The following is a 20518-nucleotide window of genomic DNA, read 5'->3' on the forward strand; positions in this document are numbered from 1 at the left end:
GGAAAAAATGTCAGCCTCCTCCCTCTATGAAATGACATGGAAATAGCTGTGGTGTTATCCAACACCCAGGAATGAGAGAAGATAGGAAAAGTGGCAGAGGCAAGGCTGCTACTTTTGAGGTCTGCAGTTCAATTTCAGGCATTATTGATTGGATTAAGATTTATAACTGCAGGGTGAAGGTTTTCAGAGGGGCATTATTGTTCTATTGTCTAGCTTTTGGTGTGGTATTTAAAAAAAAATGCTCAGCCTACTTCTAGGAAGCTTCTAAATGTAAACTATAATAGAGAAGTTAAAGTTTAAAGCTCCCCATTTTTCCTGTCCCTTCACAAATTTCTATCATGATAAAAATGTAGCATTACACTGTTTATATGATAAGTATCAGGCATTTCTTGGCAGTGAAACAATTCAGTTTTATGGGTTTTTTTGTTCCAGTTCTTTCTTTGCTTGCTGCCTTCCTTTCTTCCTTCCTTTCCTTCTTTCTTTCCCTCCTTTCCTCCTTCCCTTTCCTCTTCTCTTCCTTCCTCCCTCCTTCCATCTCTTTCTTACTTTTTCCTTTCTTTCATTCTTTCTTCCCCCCTCTTTCTTTCTTTCTTTCTTTCTTTCTTTCTTTCTTTCTTTCTTTCTTTCTTTCTTTCTTTCTTTCTCTTTCTCTCTCCTTCTTTCTTTCTTTTTCTTCCCCCCTCCTCCCTCCCTCCCTCTCTCTCTTTCTTTCTTTCTCTTTTTGTCTTTCTATCTTTCTCTCTGTCTCCTTCCCTCTGTCTCTCTTTCGATGATGAATACTTAAATGCACCTATTAGTTAGCCCACTTTAATAAGCCTTTACTTTAAGATTTCTAGATAAGGTTTAGGCAAGACCCTGATAATACTTGTTTAAGAACCCATTATCCAATGTTTGGAAATGATTAATAGTAGAGGACTCCTGTTTGTACTAAAGCCATGAGCTAAATCTCTATTACTAAATGCAGGGGTCATTTGCAGGCTAACCCAGCACAATCCCCACCCCCTCCCGTCCTAGAACGTCAGACCCTTCAAAATGGTACCTCAGAGACAAGCTTCTTTTTTAACCTCAGATTTGGTTTTATTCATATATCAGAGTGTCAGAACTACTGGCCTAGTTATTTACATTTGTTTTATGTTCAGCTGTCTGCTTGATTTATACTAATGTGATATGTTCCCTTTCTCTCTTCAGCTTAATAACTGGTTTATATTTTGTTTTGATTTTTCAGTCCCGTCTTTTACCTTCACACCAACAGGTATATATTTGCGCTTACCCCCCTCCTTTTCTTTGTTAGTTTGGCATGTGTTGTACTATTGTGTTCCTGTTTTTATTTCATTTTCTGCAGTAAGCTGGGGGGAAAGGACTTACAATGGAAGACAGTACATTTACTCAGGCCAGGCATGCACTTGAAGTAGAAATGGTTGGTGTTGCCTGTCGTTCCTTCAATGCCGTTACTTATTCGTGACTCCGCATTGCATCTTAGCCTTGTTTGCATGTGTTTCATTAGATGGACACACTGTTTCTACCCTCAGCATGATTTAACATGCTAATGATCACATTGATTATTTCAGACTTGGCAGTGCATTTTTTTCCCTTAACTTAAGCTTTCAGGTTTTCAAACAAAAATTTCTCTCCCTTGCAATTCTCTATCCGTACAATCAACATTCTTAAAGGTAACCAAAATATCCAGCACATGTGAAAGATAAAACTTGTCATTTGCCTTAAGTCCGAGCACTAAGATTCCATTCCATTCAGTTTCTTTCAAAGTGGGTCCTCTTCTTTCGATTCACCTCTAGTAAAAGATGTACCTGTAGCCTTTCCTCCTCGGTTTTAATCCAGTTATTATAATCACTGGGAGCACTTATCTCTCCTTAACAGACTCCCAGTTTGGAGTTCTTCTAAGTAGCAGAATGTAGCAGCTTTTAGAACCATATTTCTCCTTAGAAAATGGGTCTGTATTTACAGAAACGCTAATATCCTTAACCCCTTGCCTGACTATGTGCAAATCTTTTTCTGTTATGGCTAAATTTTATACCCATAATTTATTAAGCCGAGGATGCTTTCAAGAGCATTAAAATATATTTTCAATATGTATACATGTCTGATGAAAATACATGGAGAAGGGTTTTCACAAGCCACAGGAAAAACTAGGTCGCATTCATTACTAGTCACAACTTGGCATACATCTTTGTGTGTGGAGAGAAAGAAGGTTTATTTTAACGTTTATCTTTGTCTTACTGGTACTCATATTTCTGGGGAAATGGTCTGGTAGGTTTTTTCCTTCCCAAATTTAAGATTCCACTTACATAAAATCATGAAATTACATGAAAATAATAAATTCAAAATTGGAATCTATGAGAATGTGAATGTACAAACGTGTAATAGTTATAGTTAATGAGAGTGAACTGAAGTTGGCTTCTGCTTAGTTTTCAACCTTGTTGGCACGTAAAGAAAATAAAAATAACATATCTAATTCTGTACCATCTTAAAAAAATACTAGTTGAATTGGAAATCTATTTCCTGTGATGAATTTTTGCAATGCTTCTAAGTAGAAAGGAAGAAAACATGCCATTCTAGAAATATGCTCATGAATGTCATAGCTTTTGATATATAAACACAAACATGTCTATTAATTGTTCCTTTTTTTTTGGTAACATTCCAGTAACTTATCAGAGAGGAGGCGAAGCTGTGAGCAGTGGAGGGAGGTAACTATCCTGCTTGTTTTGTAGATTCTCAGGGGAATTCCAGGTATTTCTTCTTGTCTTCATCGATGACATCACTTTCTTTGCTTAAAAGGTTTGACTTAAAGGTGAAATTTGTTTAAATATTTCGGAAATACTCCATTCTGTTGTGCTGTGGAGCCAAGCTTGTTTACACACAAATGCACTTGATTGGAGCTGTTGCATCTTAGTCAGTGAACGCCAGAGGGAGCACTTTAACCGGGAAAGACAGACTTGCTGATTTAGCAGATGATTAAAGGAGTTAAAGTAATTAAGCGATGGCATTTATGAAGATTAAGAAATATAGCTAGTTAACAGATACTATCAAAGAAAAAGTGTTCATTTGGAAACCTGCTGAACACAGCATTGGCTCATAAGTTGTTGTAGTTTATGTCTGTTTGTTTGTTCTTGTTATGAATTCAACATAGTTCAGTCTCCATTTGCCGGAAAATATGTTGAAATAAAAGGAGAATCTAGGTAGCTTGTTAACACGGAGGTTTTTATTTTTTTTTCCCCTCTCATTAAAATGAACCTCAATCCTACATTTATGATTTTTTGGTAATTATTATTCAGTGAACTTTAATATATTCACAGAGAAACCACAAATTGATGTGACAGACGGCTGAAAGGGGCTGAAAGAAGGTATAAGTTACATGAGTCAAGCTTCAGGATTTTCTATGATAATTTTTTCTTTTCAAAAACAGTAACCTCTAGCTTAAGGTGTAAGAAAAAAAACCTTTTGACCAGAACCATTTTCTAATTCAAATTCAGTTAACGTATTGAGTGTCCTGCTTTGTATAGTTAGATATGTGGTTGCAACTGGAAAAGATAAAAATAAGAAAGAGTGGTGAAAAAATTGTTGACCACCTTTAGCAAATGCTGTACAAATTTGACAATTAGCACTACTGTTTTCTTTCCTGGGTACTGCTGCTAGCTTCCTGTTTTCATACCTGTGAAACAAAGTCAGCCACTGAAAGACCCCAAAGCTAGGGAGGTCTTCATAAGGAATAAATCCACTTGATTCAGGAATTAAACCAGGGCCTGTTTTTGCATCCGGGGCAATTCTGTCTAAATCATACCCCAGACATTCATGAAACAGTCTCTGGCATAAGAACATTCTCTCGTGGATAAATCTGGAACCTGATGCTATAACCACCTCTCTACATGTGTATATTCATGACGGTAGACTTCAGCTTTCTCATTAATCAGATCTTATGAAAATGCTTATTGAGCATCTTCTGTGGGTTCTGCACCAGCCTCTGTGCGTGAGCACGTGCGCAGATGTGCTTTCTCTCTCACACACACACATGCGCACACATATAAAATATGTCTAGTTTCTGCTGTAAAGGAATTTTCAACCTAAGTAGACCAGATTATCAAGGAGGAAATGATGGCAGGGATCTCTCAGTACCAAATGCTCGTTTCTTCAGCAGGACTGAAAAATTACAAAGTTCCATTTGGAAAGGTCGCTAAATCATCATACAGAATTAACCTTCTGAATGTAAAAATAGTATAACAGTGAAATGGATTTATTTTAAATACCAAATAGAAATGATCTTTTTACCAAATAAAATGACAAAAAATGCTGGAATGTTATAGAGGCAACAGTTAAATAAAGATCTTAGAGTTCGTGCTCAAAATGACAGTTACATACACAATTTTAAATTTATTTATTCATCACACCTATTTATTGAATACCTACAATGTGACAGGCAGTGTTCTAGTTGCCTGGGATGCATCACTGAGCAAAGTCAATAAAAGTTCCCGTCCTTCTGAATGTTACATTTAGTAGGGGAGATAGAAGATTAATAATAAACATTTTTTCAAAAGTCAACTCTATAGTAGAAGCAGTTGGTGAGTGCTTTGGAAAAACCAGAACAGGGTAAGAGCAACAGGAATGCGTTAGGAAGAGGTCTCATTTTCTAGCCATCTGTGAGTGTGTGGTGTGTGTGTGTGTGTTCTGTGTGTGTGTGTTGTGTGTGTTCCATGATCCAGTGTGGTAAGAGAATGAACAGTGAGTCAGACTCTTGTACTCACTTCTCTGATGCCACCTCTTAAACACTGGATTCCCTCAGGCATCTCAGACTCTGTGAGCCCTCACTGTATCACCCGACTCATGTGGTTAATGACACCTAAGTCAAAATATCAAGTCATCCTCTTTCCTGCATCTATTACTGCATTTCGTTGATCCTGCCTTCTTCTCCCTTCACTGTCGCTGTATTGTTTCACTTCAAGCTCTTTTTGTCCCTTGTCTAATCTGTTAAAATTGCTCCCAGCAGTCCTGCCTTCATCTACCTTCATTACAACTATTTCCTGTTAATTCCCTTTGCCCGTTGGAACCAGAATGAAATTTTGAAATGCAATATGGATCATGTCTTTGAGCTTCTGAAGATCCCAGTTTCAGTAGAACACACCATATTTAAAATAGCAAGTCCAAACTGGACAGAACATGTGAAACCCACAACCTCTAGGGCCTTGTAGCCCTCCTCATATCTCTGTGTGCCACCCCCTACAATCCACTGTGTCAACCCACCTGCCAATCACCAATATTGCATTCTCTTCTATGCACTTATTACATCAGCTCGTAATGTGTCCCCCTTCCCCTTGTTAGTTGGCTGAGGTTCACCTTCTGTGTCCTCCGTGAACTCTTTGTGCTGTATAAATACCACAGTTAAGCACCTAATGAGAGGTAATGCAATTATCTTTTGTTTATATCAGAGGTCAGCAAATTATGGCTCTTGGTCTGAATTTGGTCTGACACCTGTTATTGTAAATAAAGATCTATTAAGATAGAGCCAGACTCACTTGTTTACATATTGTCTATCACTGCTTTCCCACCACAATGGAAGAGTTAAGTAGTTGAAACAGAAAATATATGTCCCACGAAGCCTAAAATGGTTGCCCTCTAATCCTTTATAGAAATAGTTTTCTAACTCCTGGCTTAAATGATTGTTTCCCACCATAGAATGTGAGATCCTGGAGTTAGAGGCTATGTGATTTATTAATCAATAATTAAATGCATGAATTTTTGTAATGCAATAAATGTAATTTATTGGATTATATCCATAAATTCAATAAATGAATTATTGATCTTTGAAAGATATCACCAAAAAGTATCTAAAGAAGGATGGATGAGTTATCGAGTAAACAAATGTCAGAAGACTTGAGTTCAAACTCATTCCAGAGTTTGGGGCCCTGGACATTTTACTCTGATAAAGGAGAAGGTTGAGAGAGAAGGAGAACCTGAGAGCTCTCCTCGTTCTCTAAACTGTGAATTTCCCTCTTCACATAAAAGGGAAAACGAGGATGGCGGGAAGCAAAAAGACCTCTTCTCAACTTAAAAAGGGCAAAGGATTTGCAGTGTAATCCAGTGGCAGATCATGGATCTTAAGTGGCTGTTTCTATTCATTGGTTTCCTTACCTCACACATCTCGATCTCCTCTTCCAAACAATGAAAACCTGGTTAAAATCCAAACCACAGCAGAAACCAGGAATCAGCAGAGAAAGCCTGAAGAAAGGCATAGGAAAGTCAGGCTAACCAGGTCGAGAATGCCGATAGCACATTTCCTGGCAGTGGGAGGTGAGAAAGAAAGAGTTCAGGCCTCGCTTCTCTTTGAAGGACTGACCACTCTCAGCTCTATCCCTTGCTTCTTCCTGGGCTTCAGAATTCTTTCAAGCTATCGAAAGAAAGAGGAGACAGCCTACAGGCAACCCTTGCTGCTGGGCCCCTTCACTATTTTCCCCAGCCCCTGGACCCTTTAGTATCAGTATTTTATTTTGTGGTTTAGGAGTTCAAATAGGTTGGTTGGTTGGTTGGTTTTTGGAGTGAGTGATTGGAATGTCTGGAGTAACAGGAGCAGAGGAATTGAAGGTAATTGCCACATAATTATTTAAGTGCATCTGTCCTCTTTTCCTTTGTGACGCAAAACTATCCCCTTAATATAAACTGGAAGTTAAGTATGGTTTTTGGGAGCCCTAGTCTCTTCCTTTCCCTGATAATATCTTTTTGAACACAAGGAAAAAATAGACCAAACTCACATATATTAGCATGAAAGTATAACAACTAACATGTTATATGATATATATGTATAAAATGGTTGCATTTTTATATATATAAAATATGGTAACATTATATAATATTTCCGACATATATTAATCACTATAACCAGCACTGTGTTTTGTTTCTGCTTCATTTCTTATTTTTGAGCAGCTAAATCTGTCTCATACACACTAGATCATCTTAAATGCATAAAGATAGCTTGAGAGATTGTTAGTTTCTAAAGACCCTAACACCCTTATCAGAGTAGCTACATATGACCTTGACTTCCTCAGAGTTCTCTGAAATATACCCATGGCATTTTAAGATTCATTATGGGCCAGTAATCATGACTCAACCTTCTTCCCTAGATAATTAGCATTCCAAACAAAAGTCTGAACTGAAAGCTAGGATGTGAATTGTTAATCCTACTTCCTGTTGGAAAGCTCCCATACATATGAAAAGTTCTTTTCAGCCTCTGATGATATCAAAACGTTCACTTTTAAAAGTGTTTTTCTGAGGGAATCGTAGCATGAAAATTTTGTCTATTCCTTTTGAAACATGTAAGACAGGCTTGACCCGTACTTCAAACATCCTATAATATTTCTACAGTATCAAATATGGAGATTTATTTTTAATAATTTTTTTTTTTTTTTTTTTGCGGTACGCGGGCCTCTCACTGTTGTGGCCTCCTGCGTTGCAGAGCACAGGCTCTGGACGCGCAGGCTCAGCGGCCATGGCTCACGGGCCCAGCCGCTCCGCGGAATGTGGGATCCTCCCGGACCGGGGCACGAACCCGAGTCCCCTGCATCGGCAGGCGGACTCTCAACCACTGCGCCACCAGGGAAGCCCCTATTTTTAATAATTTTAAAAGTGATAACACACTTTAAGCTCACGAGAAAATAAGGAAAGCTATAGACTACTAGGTGCAGAATTTCTATAACCAACATGGATTTCAAAAGCTCCAGGTATCTGTGATGCAGCTTGCATTTAAATGTTTTACATTTTAACAGGTCAGCAACATGGCTCTTCAAAGCGTATTTTTATCAACAATTTTAATAGTAAATTTATTCAGTTTTAACGGCATTATTCTGAATGTTTAGACTTCAGACCTTACCCCACTCTTCCTTTTATTAAGAATGTTTGAGGATTTTAGGAAAGTTCAGCACTCTCCAGTATATGTGTTTATAGTATTCTGGCTTAGAGTGTGGATTCTACAGACAGACTCCTTGGATTTGAATCCCAGCTCTGCCACTCGCTCACTTTGTGTACCCATGCACAAGTTTCTTAACCTTTCTCAGGTATCTCAGTTTCCTAATCTTTAAAATCTGAATAATAATAGTAACTACTCTGTAGATTATTAGAAAGATTAAATGAGTTAATACATATAAAGGTCAGAACAATGCCTCACACATTGTAAACAAAGGGTAAACGTTCATTATTATTACAGATATATGTATACACACATATATACATATACGTATACAGATGTATAACTTATAAATCCATATTTTTCATTTGAAGTGAATTATTCCTCAAATAACCATCAGTTGCATAGAAAGTTTCCTCGGTTGATTCTCTGTATGCCAGCATAGGAACCATGGTGAGTGAAATGTCAGGTTCTTGCTTCCCAGGTAAATGAAAGTGTGGTTATTGCACTTTAGCAAAGAAAATGAAAGCATGAAGAAAATCTTTTCAGACTCTGTAGTGCCAGTCTGTTTATTGTGGATCTGACAGTACATCATGCATCGTATCACCTCTTTTGCTGAATTATCCAATGGAGTCAGTATTGGAAAAGGACCTCAGGATTTCCATTCCTGGACTTCAGTCTGTGTCTCTGGCACTGGTGGTCCAGGGCTGCCATTAATAACTGCTGATGTACTTTGCATTCCCAATGCACAGTGAAAGAGGATTAACATCTGTCGTGCAAAAAAAAACATGAGCGCTAATATTTCTTACAGTGGACAACGTTTTACCAGATTTAATTCAGTAGCTTTCCTTTGTTTATATAGGATTTAAGGCATCTTACATTGTCACCATCAGAAAATGTTGACAAGCTTACAGAACTGTGCACTGAAACACTGATGAGGCTCTCTGCAAAATGTCACAGAGCCCCAAACTCACTATCTCTGAAACATGGTTTTGAAGAAAACTATGCAAATGTGCTTACTGTGAAGCATCCTTTATCTCAGTAAAGAAGCTTGTTCCATTTTTTAATGAAGTTGTGAGAAGGATCATTATTTTTTAATGGGTCAAAAATTAAGAAATGCAAGCTGTCTTAACGAGAATATTCTTTATGCTACTAAAACACTACAAAATATAAGTATCCACATTTTTTAGATTCCATGTTTGATTTTTAGCCACTGTGACTGAAGGCGGAGTAGAGCATTACAAATGGTACAATATTTGTCTCACTGTTTACAACATAATGGCTCTATAAACTGAGGCATGCCTCCGAACATTACATTATAGTTGCCTTGTCTGTAAAATAAAAGGAATTAGTATATCTTTCGGCATAGTTGACCAAATTATTTGTGAGAATAGTGAGATGAAGAATTTTCCGGAATTCTGAATAGGAAATATCATTTGCTACTTATATAAAACTTGCTTTTATACATATTTTTTTCTTTAGGCCAGGACTTCTCAACATCAGTGAACCTGCCACGCAGCCATGGCTGGCAGACACGTGGCCTAATACTGGGAACAATCACAATGAGTGCTCCATCAACTGTTGCACAGCAGGCAATGGAAACAGCGACAGTAACCTGACCACGTATAGTCGCCCAGGTTAGAGGCACAGAGACAGCTTGATAGGCAAGCTTGGCATTGTTAGGAACAAGCCACGAGGAGATAACTTTCGTTTTCTTCTCCTTAAACTGAAAATGAAATTTAATCAGCATTTTCATGAACTATTAACCATGGTTTAGCAAACTAGCCTGATTCAAATATTTTCTCCATCCCTATATCTCCACACCTCACCCTCCACCCAAAAATGTTTCTCAGTATGCAAAGGGAGAACGGAGAATATAAATCCTAGAATAGATAGCAAATAAGGAAAAATGAAATTATACAAAAGTATTCATCTTCATGAGAATGTATGTAATTATAATTTTAATTGTAGTTATTTATAGTATTTATTTTAAAGATTTTAAGAATAAAGCAGATCAATAGATCTATAGTTTGAGTGAACCAAATTTTTAATAGCAGCAACAATAATAATTATATGGTGGTAATAAATAACTTTAAATGAAAGCTAACTGAATTTCAAAATTAGATTTTTATAGTATACTAGTAAATCCTAAGATACATGAATTGTATATCTTTTGCAGGTGTGTATACTAATACTAATTTTGTATTGTGTCTTTTTGGTTCAGAAATATGTGTGGTAAATTGCTCGTTAAAATCTCATGCTAAAACATGACAGTAAAATTCGGATGTAGAATATGCAATATGCAAAGGAAAAAACAGAAAATTACAAATAATTCTTACAAAAAACCTTTTAACGTTCATTCACAATATAGGAAATATAAAAAGAATCATAAAGAATCAAAATATGTGACTATAGAAGTAAAATGGAGTTAAGGAAAAGGGAAATAGGACATGGCATTTAAGTAAAAAGTGTGATACACCATAAAGAACAAATCATAGCCTCCATTGGATATGGATATGGAAATGATATATCCATGTGACCAAGTCCATGTTCTCTAGAGGTCCATATCCTAGTTGTCTAGAAGAAGTGCTCACATAATTATAAGTAAAAGAAAGATTATGCTGAGCCCAATAAAAGAAAAAATGACAATATCCATTTAAATTAATATGTAGAGCTGTGTTGTCTAATATGGTAGCCTCTGGCTTCAGGTGGCTATTTAAGTTTAAATTTAATAAAGTACCATTTAAAATCCAGTTCCTCATTTGCACTAGCCACATTTCAAGTGGCTAGCTAACCCCATGTGGCTAGTGGCTATCATGTTAGACAATGCAGAATAGAGTGTGTCCGTCATCTGAGAGAGTTCTATTGGATATTACTCATATGGAAAGATTAGCAAAGAAAAACGAGATTGCCACAACCATATTGCCATTAAAAATATTGTTTAACCGCTATTATATAAAACTTAATACCTAGAAATTAGAAATAAGAATTACTAAAAGCCAGATTGATCAGATATCCCTGATCCCTGATCATTTGTTGTTGAAATGCAGGGTAGTTGAATTCAGTAGGATAGAGAAGTTGCAGATTTTTCTTAAAACTATATTCATTTTTACATCTTTAGTAGTGACCGTGTTAATTTATCATATTTTAGGATATCCAGTTGAAAACTTATCCTCAAGGTGACCTGTTAATGTTGTAGCCACTATGAATTAAAATAGTGGTATATTTACTATTATAACTTGACTAATTTTTTATTTTAAAAATGTTTCAATTTTAAATGATGATTTAAGTTTTTCCTGCTATTTGAATATTTTCAGATACAGGCTTTGAATATTTCCTATATATATATATATATTAGTTATTTCACTCAAATATTTAAAGAAAGAGAAAATTAGAGTGAAATTGAAATATTAGACATATTAGGTATTATTTCAGGTGTTATTTGATAAATTGCCCTTGCTACTATGATTCATTTTGCCATCATTATTGTCATTTTATACTTCTTGAGGTGTCATTATGAAACCATGAAAAATGATTACATAACATCTTTTCCTGATAATGATTATCCTGCGTGACCAAGGGAGAAAACTAATAAAATTCTCCTGAGCACTATTTACTGTCACTTTACCTCTGTTCCTCATATTTTTTGAGTAGAGTTATTTTATAAAATATTGAAATCTCAAGTTCTTTCATCTGAGGGCAGAGGGGTTTTTTTTTTTTTTTTTTTTTTTTTTTTTTGGTCTGGATTCTTAACCTATAAGCTTAACTAGTAACTTCAAATAGTTCAGTAACTCCAGACTAGAAAATGTTAAGTTGGCACATAAAGATATTCGTGTATATATTATTTTAGTGCAATTCCCATTAATGGGGCTGTTAAAGGAAAATTATTTAATTTGGGTGCATTATTTATAAACTGTGTAACACTAGCAGAAGTTCAGAATTATTTAGGCTCCATATAAATTACGTGTCCTCTCTTATTCACTCAATTTTTCTTTAGAAAGAACATTTGACTATGTTCTTTAGAAAGGACATAAGAATATTTGGTCCTTTTTATTCATTATATTTAAGCCCATTTATACTTTATAGAACAGTTTTACTGTGACTCACAAAACTACTTACAAGGAAATTGAAAACGAATAACCATGCAGAATGACTTTTTCCTTTTCCTCTCCATTGCACATAGCTGATTGTATAGCAAATTATAACAACCAACTGGATAACAAACAAACAAATCTGATGCTCCCTGAGTCAACTGTTTATGGTGATGTGGACCTTAGTAACAAAATCAATGAGATGAAAACCTTCAATAGCCCAAATCTGAAGGATGGGCGTTTTGTCAATCCATCAGGGCAGCCCACCCCTTATGCCACCACCCAGCTCATCCAGTCAAACCTCAGCAACAACATGAACAATGGCAGTGGGGACTCCAGCGAGAAGCACTGGAAACCGTCCGGACAGCAGAAACAAGAAGTGGCACCAATTCAGTATAACATCATGGAGCAAAACAAACTGAACAAAGGTGAAGAGCCTTGCCTTTATTCCCATCCTTTTCTGTATTGGCATCCTTAACCCTTCAGCACTACATGCCGAAGCTTGTCTGCAACTAGCGTGTGAAATCTTTCTTTGGTCGCTAAGGTTTTCTTATTTCTTTGGTTTCAAAATTTCCAGTGTCAAGAAGTTAATTAGCACAACAATAACCTTGGAATATTGATTTTAGAATAATATATAAGTATTTTCAAATGGTTTGAGATTAATTTAAATTTAATCGTAGGTGAGGGATGGCTCAGGACAATCTTTTATTCATAAGGCAGAGGTACAACCATCACAATACCTCACATTTTAAATAAATAGACTCTCCCATTCTTTCCACTCGAGAATGGAAGATAATTGCTTCTACATGGTCATATAAACGAATGGCTTTTTTATCAAACTGAAGAAAAATAATTAAATTAAACTTGAACTGGAGAAGCGGTTCAGTTTGTTATATTTCTCCTACCTCATGTGATTACTAAGACTGCTGCAATGTATGATTTCGGAACCTAAATTTCTTTGGGTAACCTGATTTGAAGTCTGTCACGATAGAACCTAAAATAAATTCTTAGTGTTAACTTGTTGCAGCAGAATAATATTTTATGGCCTGAAGGGAATGTTTCTCTGTTACAATATGGGTGAGTTGGAAGAGATAGGTGTTTGATTTCTTTGTAGTCCCTCAGACTACTGCTTTAATAACATGATTTGTAAAGTTAGACCTCTGGAAATAAAGGAATTGCTCCGATTTGAATAGGTCAGGACAATTGTGTATGAGTGTCCAGGTAAAGAATACATTTAATTACAGATAATTGGAAACACAGATTTCTGTTTTTTTTTAGGTTTGAGTTGGGAACAACTTATCACAGTTGGAGACTGCAAAAAGATAACTTAAGACAAACATTTCATTTAAGTTAGTGTTATACATTTTAATTTAATAATACAGTTACCTTGCTTTTTTTCCCAGTTTAAGGAAATATTTGATTGGTATAATAACCCAATTCAATAAATATTTATTTTTTAACCATTTTTTTTCTCAAAGTATAGTTGATGTACACTATTATATAAATTACAGGTGTACAATATAGTCATTCACAATTTTTAAAGGTTACATTCCATTTATAGTTATAAAATACTGGCTATTTTCCTTGTGTTGTACAATATGTCCTTGTAGCTTATTTTATAAATAATAGTTTGTAACTGTTAGTCCCCCACCCCTATATTGCCCCTTCCCCTTCCCTCTCCCCACTGGTAACCACTAGTTTTTTCTCTATATCTGTAAGTCTGCTTCTTTTCCGTTATATTCACTAGCTTGTTGTATTTTTTAGATTCCACATGTAAGTGATATCATACAATATTTGTCTCTCTCTGTGTGACTTATTCCACTTAGCATAATATATGAGTTCATGACAAAGACTGACAAAGATGAATAGGAGAGTTTCTGTAATTGTAAAGTTTACAGTGGGAATTCAAACTATTGTCATATTATTCCTGTATAGTATATGGCTTTATTGTGGACTTTGGAAAGGTCTGACAGTCCTCTGTACAAGTATTTCAGAGCTCTGATTTATTGTTTATACTGCTTATAAACAGACTTGGTACGTCCAAGTATAATAAAGTCACTGGAATGCAGCTAGCCTGACAGATTATTACTCAGTACATTCCAGTGGTGAGTTTATCATTTGGATTTTCACCTCTGCCTAAGTAAGCAGAAGCATTTGTGGGAGACTGAGATACTTCATCTTCTTAACATGGATATATTTTTTATTAGATATAACCTTCCTGGCAAGTTTCAGTTTTATGTTTTATTTTATTATTTTATTTTTTTAATGATTCACACACATGACATTTTCCCGATCTCTTGTTATTAAAATTATTTTGTTACTATATTTTTAAAGATAAGAAGTCAAACAAATCTGATTTCTGCCTTAGCTAACTTATAAGTATTTTAAAAGAAGAAATAGTCCCTGGTAGGATTCATTCCGATTCATGCGTAGAAGATGATGCAATGAGTTTGTATTTTATAAATCTTAAAAGAGACATGTTTAAAGATCTTGATTTTTTTCTTGACCTTTCATTCTGAACACTTACGTACATCTTAGCAGGTGATCAACATGATAGTTTGAAAGCTTAATCGTTGGTAAATGATTGAGGCACCAAAATAAATGTTTACTTTTTTTCCCATCTGAAATGTCTAGATTATCGTGCAAATGACACAATTCCTCCAACTATCCCGTACAATCAATCATATGACCAGAATACAGGAGGATCCTACAATAGTTCAGACCGGGGCAGTAGTACATCTGGTAAGTAAGGGAAACCAAGGAGAAAGCCAATCTCTCCTTTAAAAGGATGGTACATTTCAAGATTACAACTTGAATGCTAATGATTTGATATGTGTATATGACATGTCTAATCACTTTATATGATTTGAATCTTCCAGGGATGGGTCTTGTCTCTGCAACTGGAGGGACTGTTCACTCACTAAACCATTTTTTTTTAACATCCTTATTGGAGTATAATTGCTTCACAATGGTGTGTTAGTTTCTGCTGTATAACAAAGTGAATCAGCTATACATATACATATATCCCCATATCTCCTCCCTCTTGCCTCTTCCTTCCACCCTCCCTATCCCCCCTCTAGGTGGTCACAAAACACTGAGCTGATCTCCCTGTGCTACCATTTTTTATGTTCTATTTGGTAACAAAGATTGAGGCTCCTATTTCCCTCCTTGTTAAAAACCTTTATTAAAACCAGAAGCATGACTTAATCTTTAAAGGCAGTTGAAACTTTTTTCCATCTCAGCAAAAATATAACTTAAAAATGTTGCACATATAGTTAATCTGCTAAATATGTTACCATTTGAAGGAAGGCTTTTAAAGCATATAAAATTTGAGTACACTTGAGCAGAATCAAAAACCTAAGTGATAATATCATGAGATTTAGGTACAGTTGGAACCTGCCTCAGTTTATAATCTCTCTACTATCCCTCACTCAGTTCTTGCTCTAAAACCTCGTAAAGCAACTTCCCAACTTCAGTCTTTAAGTGCCTCAGAAGCCACATTGAAGCCTCTTCCCTGTGGTCTTCATGCTGTTGCAGCTGTTTGCCAGCTGTTTTCCTGATAGGGGTTGCAGATGTGAGCTTGCTGGTACTTAAGTCCTGTTTTTCTAATTAAAGACGGTTCATTATTAGAACTAACATGTGGCACCACAACAAGTCATACCACAATGAGAACAAAACCAATTGATCTTGACTCTAGTTTGTTTCTCCAGGAGAGGATAGAAATATTACTTCCTAGCAACTGGATTAAAGTTGCTGGTAGGTGCTTTTAGCCAAATGTCTCTAACTCTCTTCTGTAATGGAGATGGTATTTGCATTTTACTAAGGCATGCTGATTTGGCATTTTCTAGGCTGTGTTTTGTCACTGATTGAAATTGTTTCTATTTGAATTAAGGATCTTAGAAATAGCTCCTATACCTTTCTAGATCTACTCTTGTTCTACTATATATGGTTTGATTTTTTTTTTTAACAATCAAATCTTATCAAACAACTTTTTTTTTTCTTTTTCGAAGTAAGTAAACCCTAAAATTAAGGGAAAAATTTCAAGGATGTACTCTTGGGAAAAGTATATGAAGTATTTTCATATTTGATGTCTCATGGTGTTTCTTCTTTGAATTCTTAGCCACTTAAAGAGAAAAACATGTCTTAATGGAAAAAAAATGATTCTAGGTTGTTAATATTCAATTGACTTTCTTCATCCCTCAGCTTAGATACATATGTGGTAAAAAGATACAAAGATGTGAAATCTGATGGTAATTAGGGGAGAGAATGAAGCAATTAAATTAAGTGTAGGAGAGATTTGTGATGTTAGGCCTTTCAGGACAGACGGAGTTGTTACAGTAGATGTATGCCAGGAAGTCAAGAGGAAGGCTCTGGGGATAGTCAACTCCACAATACATGCATAGCCATTCCAATACAGGACAACTGAGTGGAGGAAGAGAGAATGGAGACACATAAGCAGAAGCCTGACCGTCATAATTTATGAATAACAGCATGTCCCTCAGCCCACACTTGGTGCAGTAACATACCAGTGCAAGAACATCTGGCTTAACAAACACTGCCATTAGAAAATTTCCAAGTGACTTAAAAACAAATAAGGCCCACTGAATGTACTCAGACTTGGTTTCATGTACCATGTAACTTGGAGCTGTTTCAGAAAGGTTTAAAAAAAAAAATCAAGACAATTCACTGAATTTAAGGGATCATATGAGAAAAATAATTATAGACTCATTGTCTATATTTTACATAAGAATCTAAAATGTATCATATTGGAGGAGGAGGATAAAGACCATTTTATCCCCAAATATCTTTTGACCCAGAATTATTTTAGAATGAATATACCAAAATGTGTAGCTACCTATGTTTAAAGAATATGCCAAATCTAATATCAGAACATTGGGGAACTTGGATAATTGAGCTATTCTGAATGTCTAAGAATGTTCAAGCAACATTATTTCACTCTAAGCCATAATTTTATAGAAACAGTGGCTAAAAACATTTCTGTTCCTTTTTTTTTTTTTTTTGCGGTACGCGGGCCTCTCACTGCTGTGGCCTCTCCCGCTGCGGAGCACAGGCTCCGGACGCGCAGGCTCAGCGGCCATGGCTCACGGGCCCAGCCGCTCCGCGGCATGTGGGATCTTCCCCGGACCAGGGCACGAACCCGTGTCCCCTGCATCGGCAGGCGGACTCTCAACCACTGCGCCACCAGGGAAGCCCCATTTCTGTTCCTTTTTAAAAATCATTTTTCTGCTTCTTTTGTTGTTAGATATATTAGTTCTTCCAGCAGTTACTTTCACCTGCACCTGCCTTTCTGACAAAAACGAGTAATTTCATTATGCCTAAAACACTTCAATGGACAAGGACAAATTATATATACTCAGTGATTTAATGCAACAGTGGAAATGTAATAGATCGCATCTGTATCATATTGTATTTTAGGTTCCAGCAATTAAATAATAGAAAGGCAATTCAGAAAATATGTCTTCAGCTCATTTGTTTTAGATGATAATCCATAATGCAATTAATTGCTGTAAGAAGATCACTATTAATGATATGACTTGTGAAATTCATTTATGATTTTATTGCTTTCTCCCTGTTTATTTTGCAGTTAAACTTGGCAATATTCTGCGTCTTCTATCGTACAAAGTGCTGTTTAAAATTAATGAAGAAGAGTGGGTTTATCTCTCTCTATATATGAATCATAAGGTCATATTTACAGAAAATAATTAACCTGTGGATAATAGAAAAGATTTAAAGTCCAGAAGTAAAAGACTTGCATTTTATTTCTTTTCAAGGGAGTCAAGGGCACAAGAAAGGGGCACGGACACCCAAGGTACCAAAACAAGGTGGCATGAACTGGGCAGACCTGCTTCCTCCTCCCCCGGTGCATCCACCTCAGAGCGCTAGTGAAGAGTACAGTATTTCTGTAGATGAAAGGTAAGAGGGATTTAGAACAGAGGTAAGTGGAATAATATGATTCCTTAAACCCATGTTAAGTAATTGTTAAACTCGATCACCAAGGGAGACTGACTCCTAGGGTCCATGAACATCTGTCTCTGAATAAAACATTTGTCTCTCTCTGAGCTACTGATAGCTCAGCACAACTTAAAAACCCTCCTCAGTGTTGCCAGAAAAAGGAATTTGCATCTTAGAAGCTTCTTTTGGAACTAAGAATCATGAGTTGAATATACACACACACACACACACACACACACACACACATCTATACACACACATAGTTTACATATTTATATTTACAAATATTTTACATTGTATACATAGTTTACATATATGACCATGAATATATATGAATTTATATGAGACCACATATATATCACTCTCTGTGTATGATTTTGTATTTTTCAAATATCAGAACTTCTGTTGCACATCTCTAAATTTTCATAAAATAATTGTATGGATTTATACCACAGCCACAGTATCCTGAAAACTGTTTCTTCTTAGATATTATCACATTCTGCTGAAAACTGTAGAGATTTAAACTTACTGAATTGTCTCTCTCAAGGATTTTACAAGTATAAATAATCCACACGATTATCCACAATTAGGAAGTTAGCGTGCTTCTTCCTCACTCCAGATTCTGTAGAACTGGACATGGTCCCGCCCAGCAAAACAAAACAGCAGCTTCACTAGTGTGATCGGTGGAGAATTAACACAAAAAATACAAATCGACCTGAAAATAGTCTTTTTAATGACCATTATAGAAATGAAGACATTGTTCTTTCATCCTCCACAAAAAAACAAAAACAAAACAAAACACAGTTTTACAGTCCCAACTATGCCAGGAAACAAAGTCTCTGTACTTTAATTTTCCAATCACTGAATTAGCGAGTACTGTGCCATGCTCCTAGGAGAAATGCAGGGTTAGGTTCCTGCAAGCCTCTGGTCACAACATTTTTGTCAGTCCATCCATACATAACCTTGTTTTATGTGTGTTTTTGTTTAAAGACACCCTATTTAATATGTATTGTTGATTCATTAACATTGAATTCACAGCCAATGTCATTGTAAGTCATTCCTGAACAAGGCTTATCTAATACACATATTTTCTCCATTAAGGCACATCACAGCCTTCTTGCCCTTGGGAACCCTAGACATCCCTAAAGCACTACACTTGGGGGTCATTTTAAACAGGGAATTCACCAACATAACGCAAAAAAAAAAGAAAAGAAAAGAGAGTGAACAACATGGCACTATAGGCCATGAAAAGGAGCTGAAACAAGAAGGTGGAGTGTTGTCTTGTTTGACCTCAGCTAGGAATGTATGCGTCAGGTGACTGAAATTTTTTGCCTCTCTGCACATGTCCATGAATGACCACAAAAGTGCTATGGGTATTGACTTTGGGTTACAGACATTTTTTAGCAAGTAGGTGAATCTGCAAATATGGAATGTGCAAATAACCAGGATTGGCTATATTTAAAAAAATTCATTTCCTGGGCTATATTAACAACATTCATTACTATTTTAGTCCACCCACCAAAGATAGGAATAAAATGAAATAAGTCGATATAGTTTAACAAAAAATAAAAAACAAGGGATGCAGCTGTGCCCGAAAAAGAAAGGCTGATTCTGAGGAGAATGAAGCTTTCCTGTTTTTGTTTTGTTTTGCGGTACGCGGGCCTCTTACTCTTGTGGCCTCTCCCGTTGCGGAGCACAGGCTCCGGACGCGCAGGCTCAGCGGCCATGGCTCACGGGCCCAGCCGCTCTGCGGCATGTGGGATCTTCCCGGACCTGGGCACGAACCCGTGTCCCGTGCATCAGCAGGCGGACTCTCAACCACTGCGCCACCAGGGAAGCCCGCTGCTTTTGTTTTTGAGCTTAACGAATGAGAAGTTTCTCAATCAAGAGGAGGGGTTTTTTGGACATTGAGACCACAGAGGGATGTGGACTAACATGAGAACTAATATGAAACACATGGTAGAGAGTGAGAGGAAGCTGGGAAGGCAAGTGTAAGCCAGATTATACAGGTACTTGAATGCCTTGTTTAGGTCCTCGTATTTTATCCTCTAGGCAATTAAAGAGCCATTTATTACTTTAAAGCAGGTGAATAACCAGAGAGTGATGCATATTATAATAAAGTAATTTTGGAAACAATGTGAGGATGGGGAAAAAGGAATCGACTTTAGAGATTTTTTTTTAGAAGTAGAATAGAAATGAACTGGGGAACAGTTTGAGGTAGAAGAGAGAGAGAAATGTCAGGATGAATACAAGATACCTAGGAAACACAGGAAAAAGTGTCCAAGAGGAATATGGTAGGATTAGTTCAGTTAAAGAAGATATAAAGAAATCATGTTATATGAGCATCAACTTTCCTAAGTTCTGGTAAACAAGTCAGGTGGTGGAGAATGAACAAGAGAGAGGGGTAACATTAACACAATTTATATAATGCATTAAGTTACTTCCATTCTAATTAATAACCATATGCCCTGAGGTAAAAGAGAAAGTCATGAATGTTCCCCAGATCCATTTAGAGCTTCCACACAGCTCTAGCAGAGGAGTAGAAGGGACA

At 36.3% G+C, this 20518-nt stretch overlaps 1 protein-coding gene across 1 annotated transcript in view; it reads left to right on the top strand.

Annotated features, from left to right (window-relative positions):
* Positions 1-20518, top strand: part of ROBO1 (roundabout guidance receptor 1) — a 74527-nt gene that overhangs the window by 21308 nt on the left and 32701 nt on the right. Inside the window, exons 10-15 of the mRNA XM_060150751.1 lie at positions 1226-1252; positions 2660-2702; positions 9386-9540; positions 12087-12422; positions 14629-14736; positions 17787-17928. Coding sequence (XP_060006734.1) covers positions 1226-1252; positions 2660-2702; positions 9386-9540; positions 12087-12422; positions 14629-14736; positions 17787-17928 — 811 coding nt within the window. The remainder of the gene's footprint in view (positions 1-1225; positions 1253-2659; positions 2703-9385; positions 9541-12086; positions 12423-14628; positions 14737-17786; positions 17929-20518) is intronic.

The sequence above is a fragment of the Lagenorhynchus albirostris genome, chromosome 5, assembly GCF_949774975.1.
Source record: "Lagenorhynchus albirostris chromosome 5, mLagAlb1.1, whole genome shotgun sequence".
Lineage (NCBI taxonomy): Eukaryota > Metazoa > Chordata > Mammalia > Artiodactyla > Delphinidae > Lagenorhynchus > Lagenorhynchus albirostris.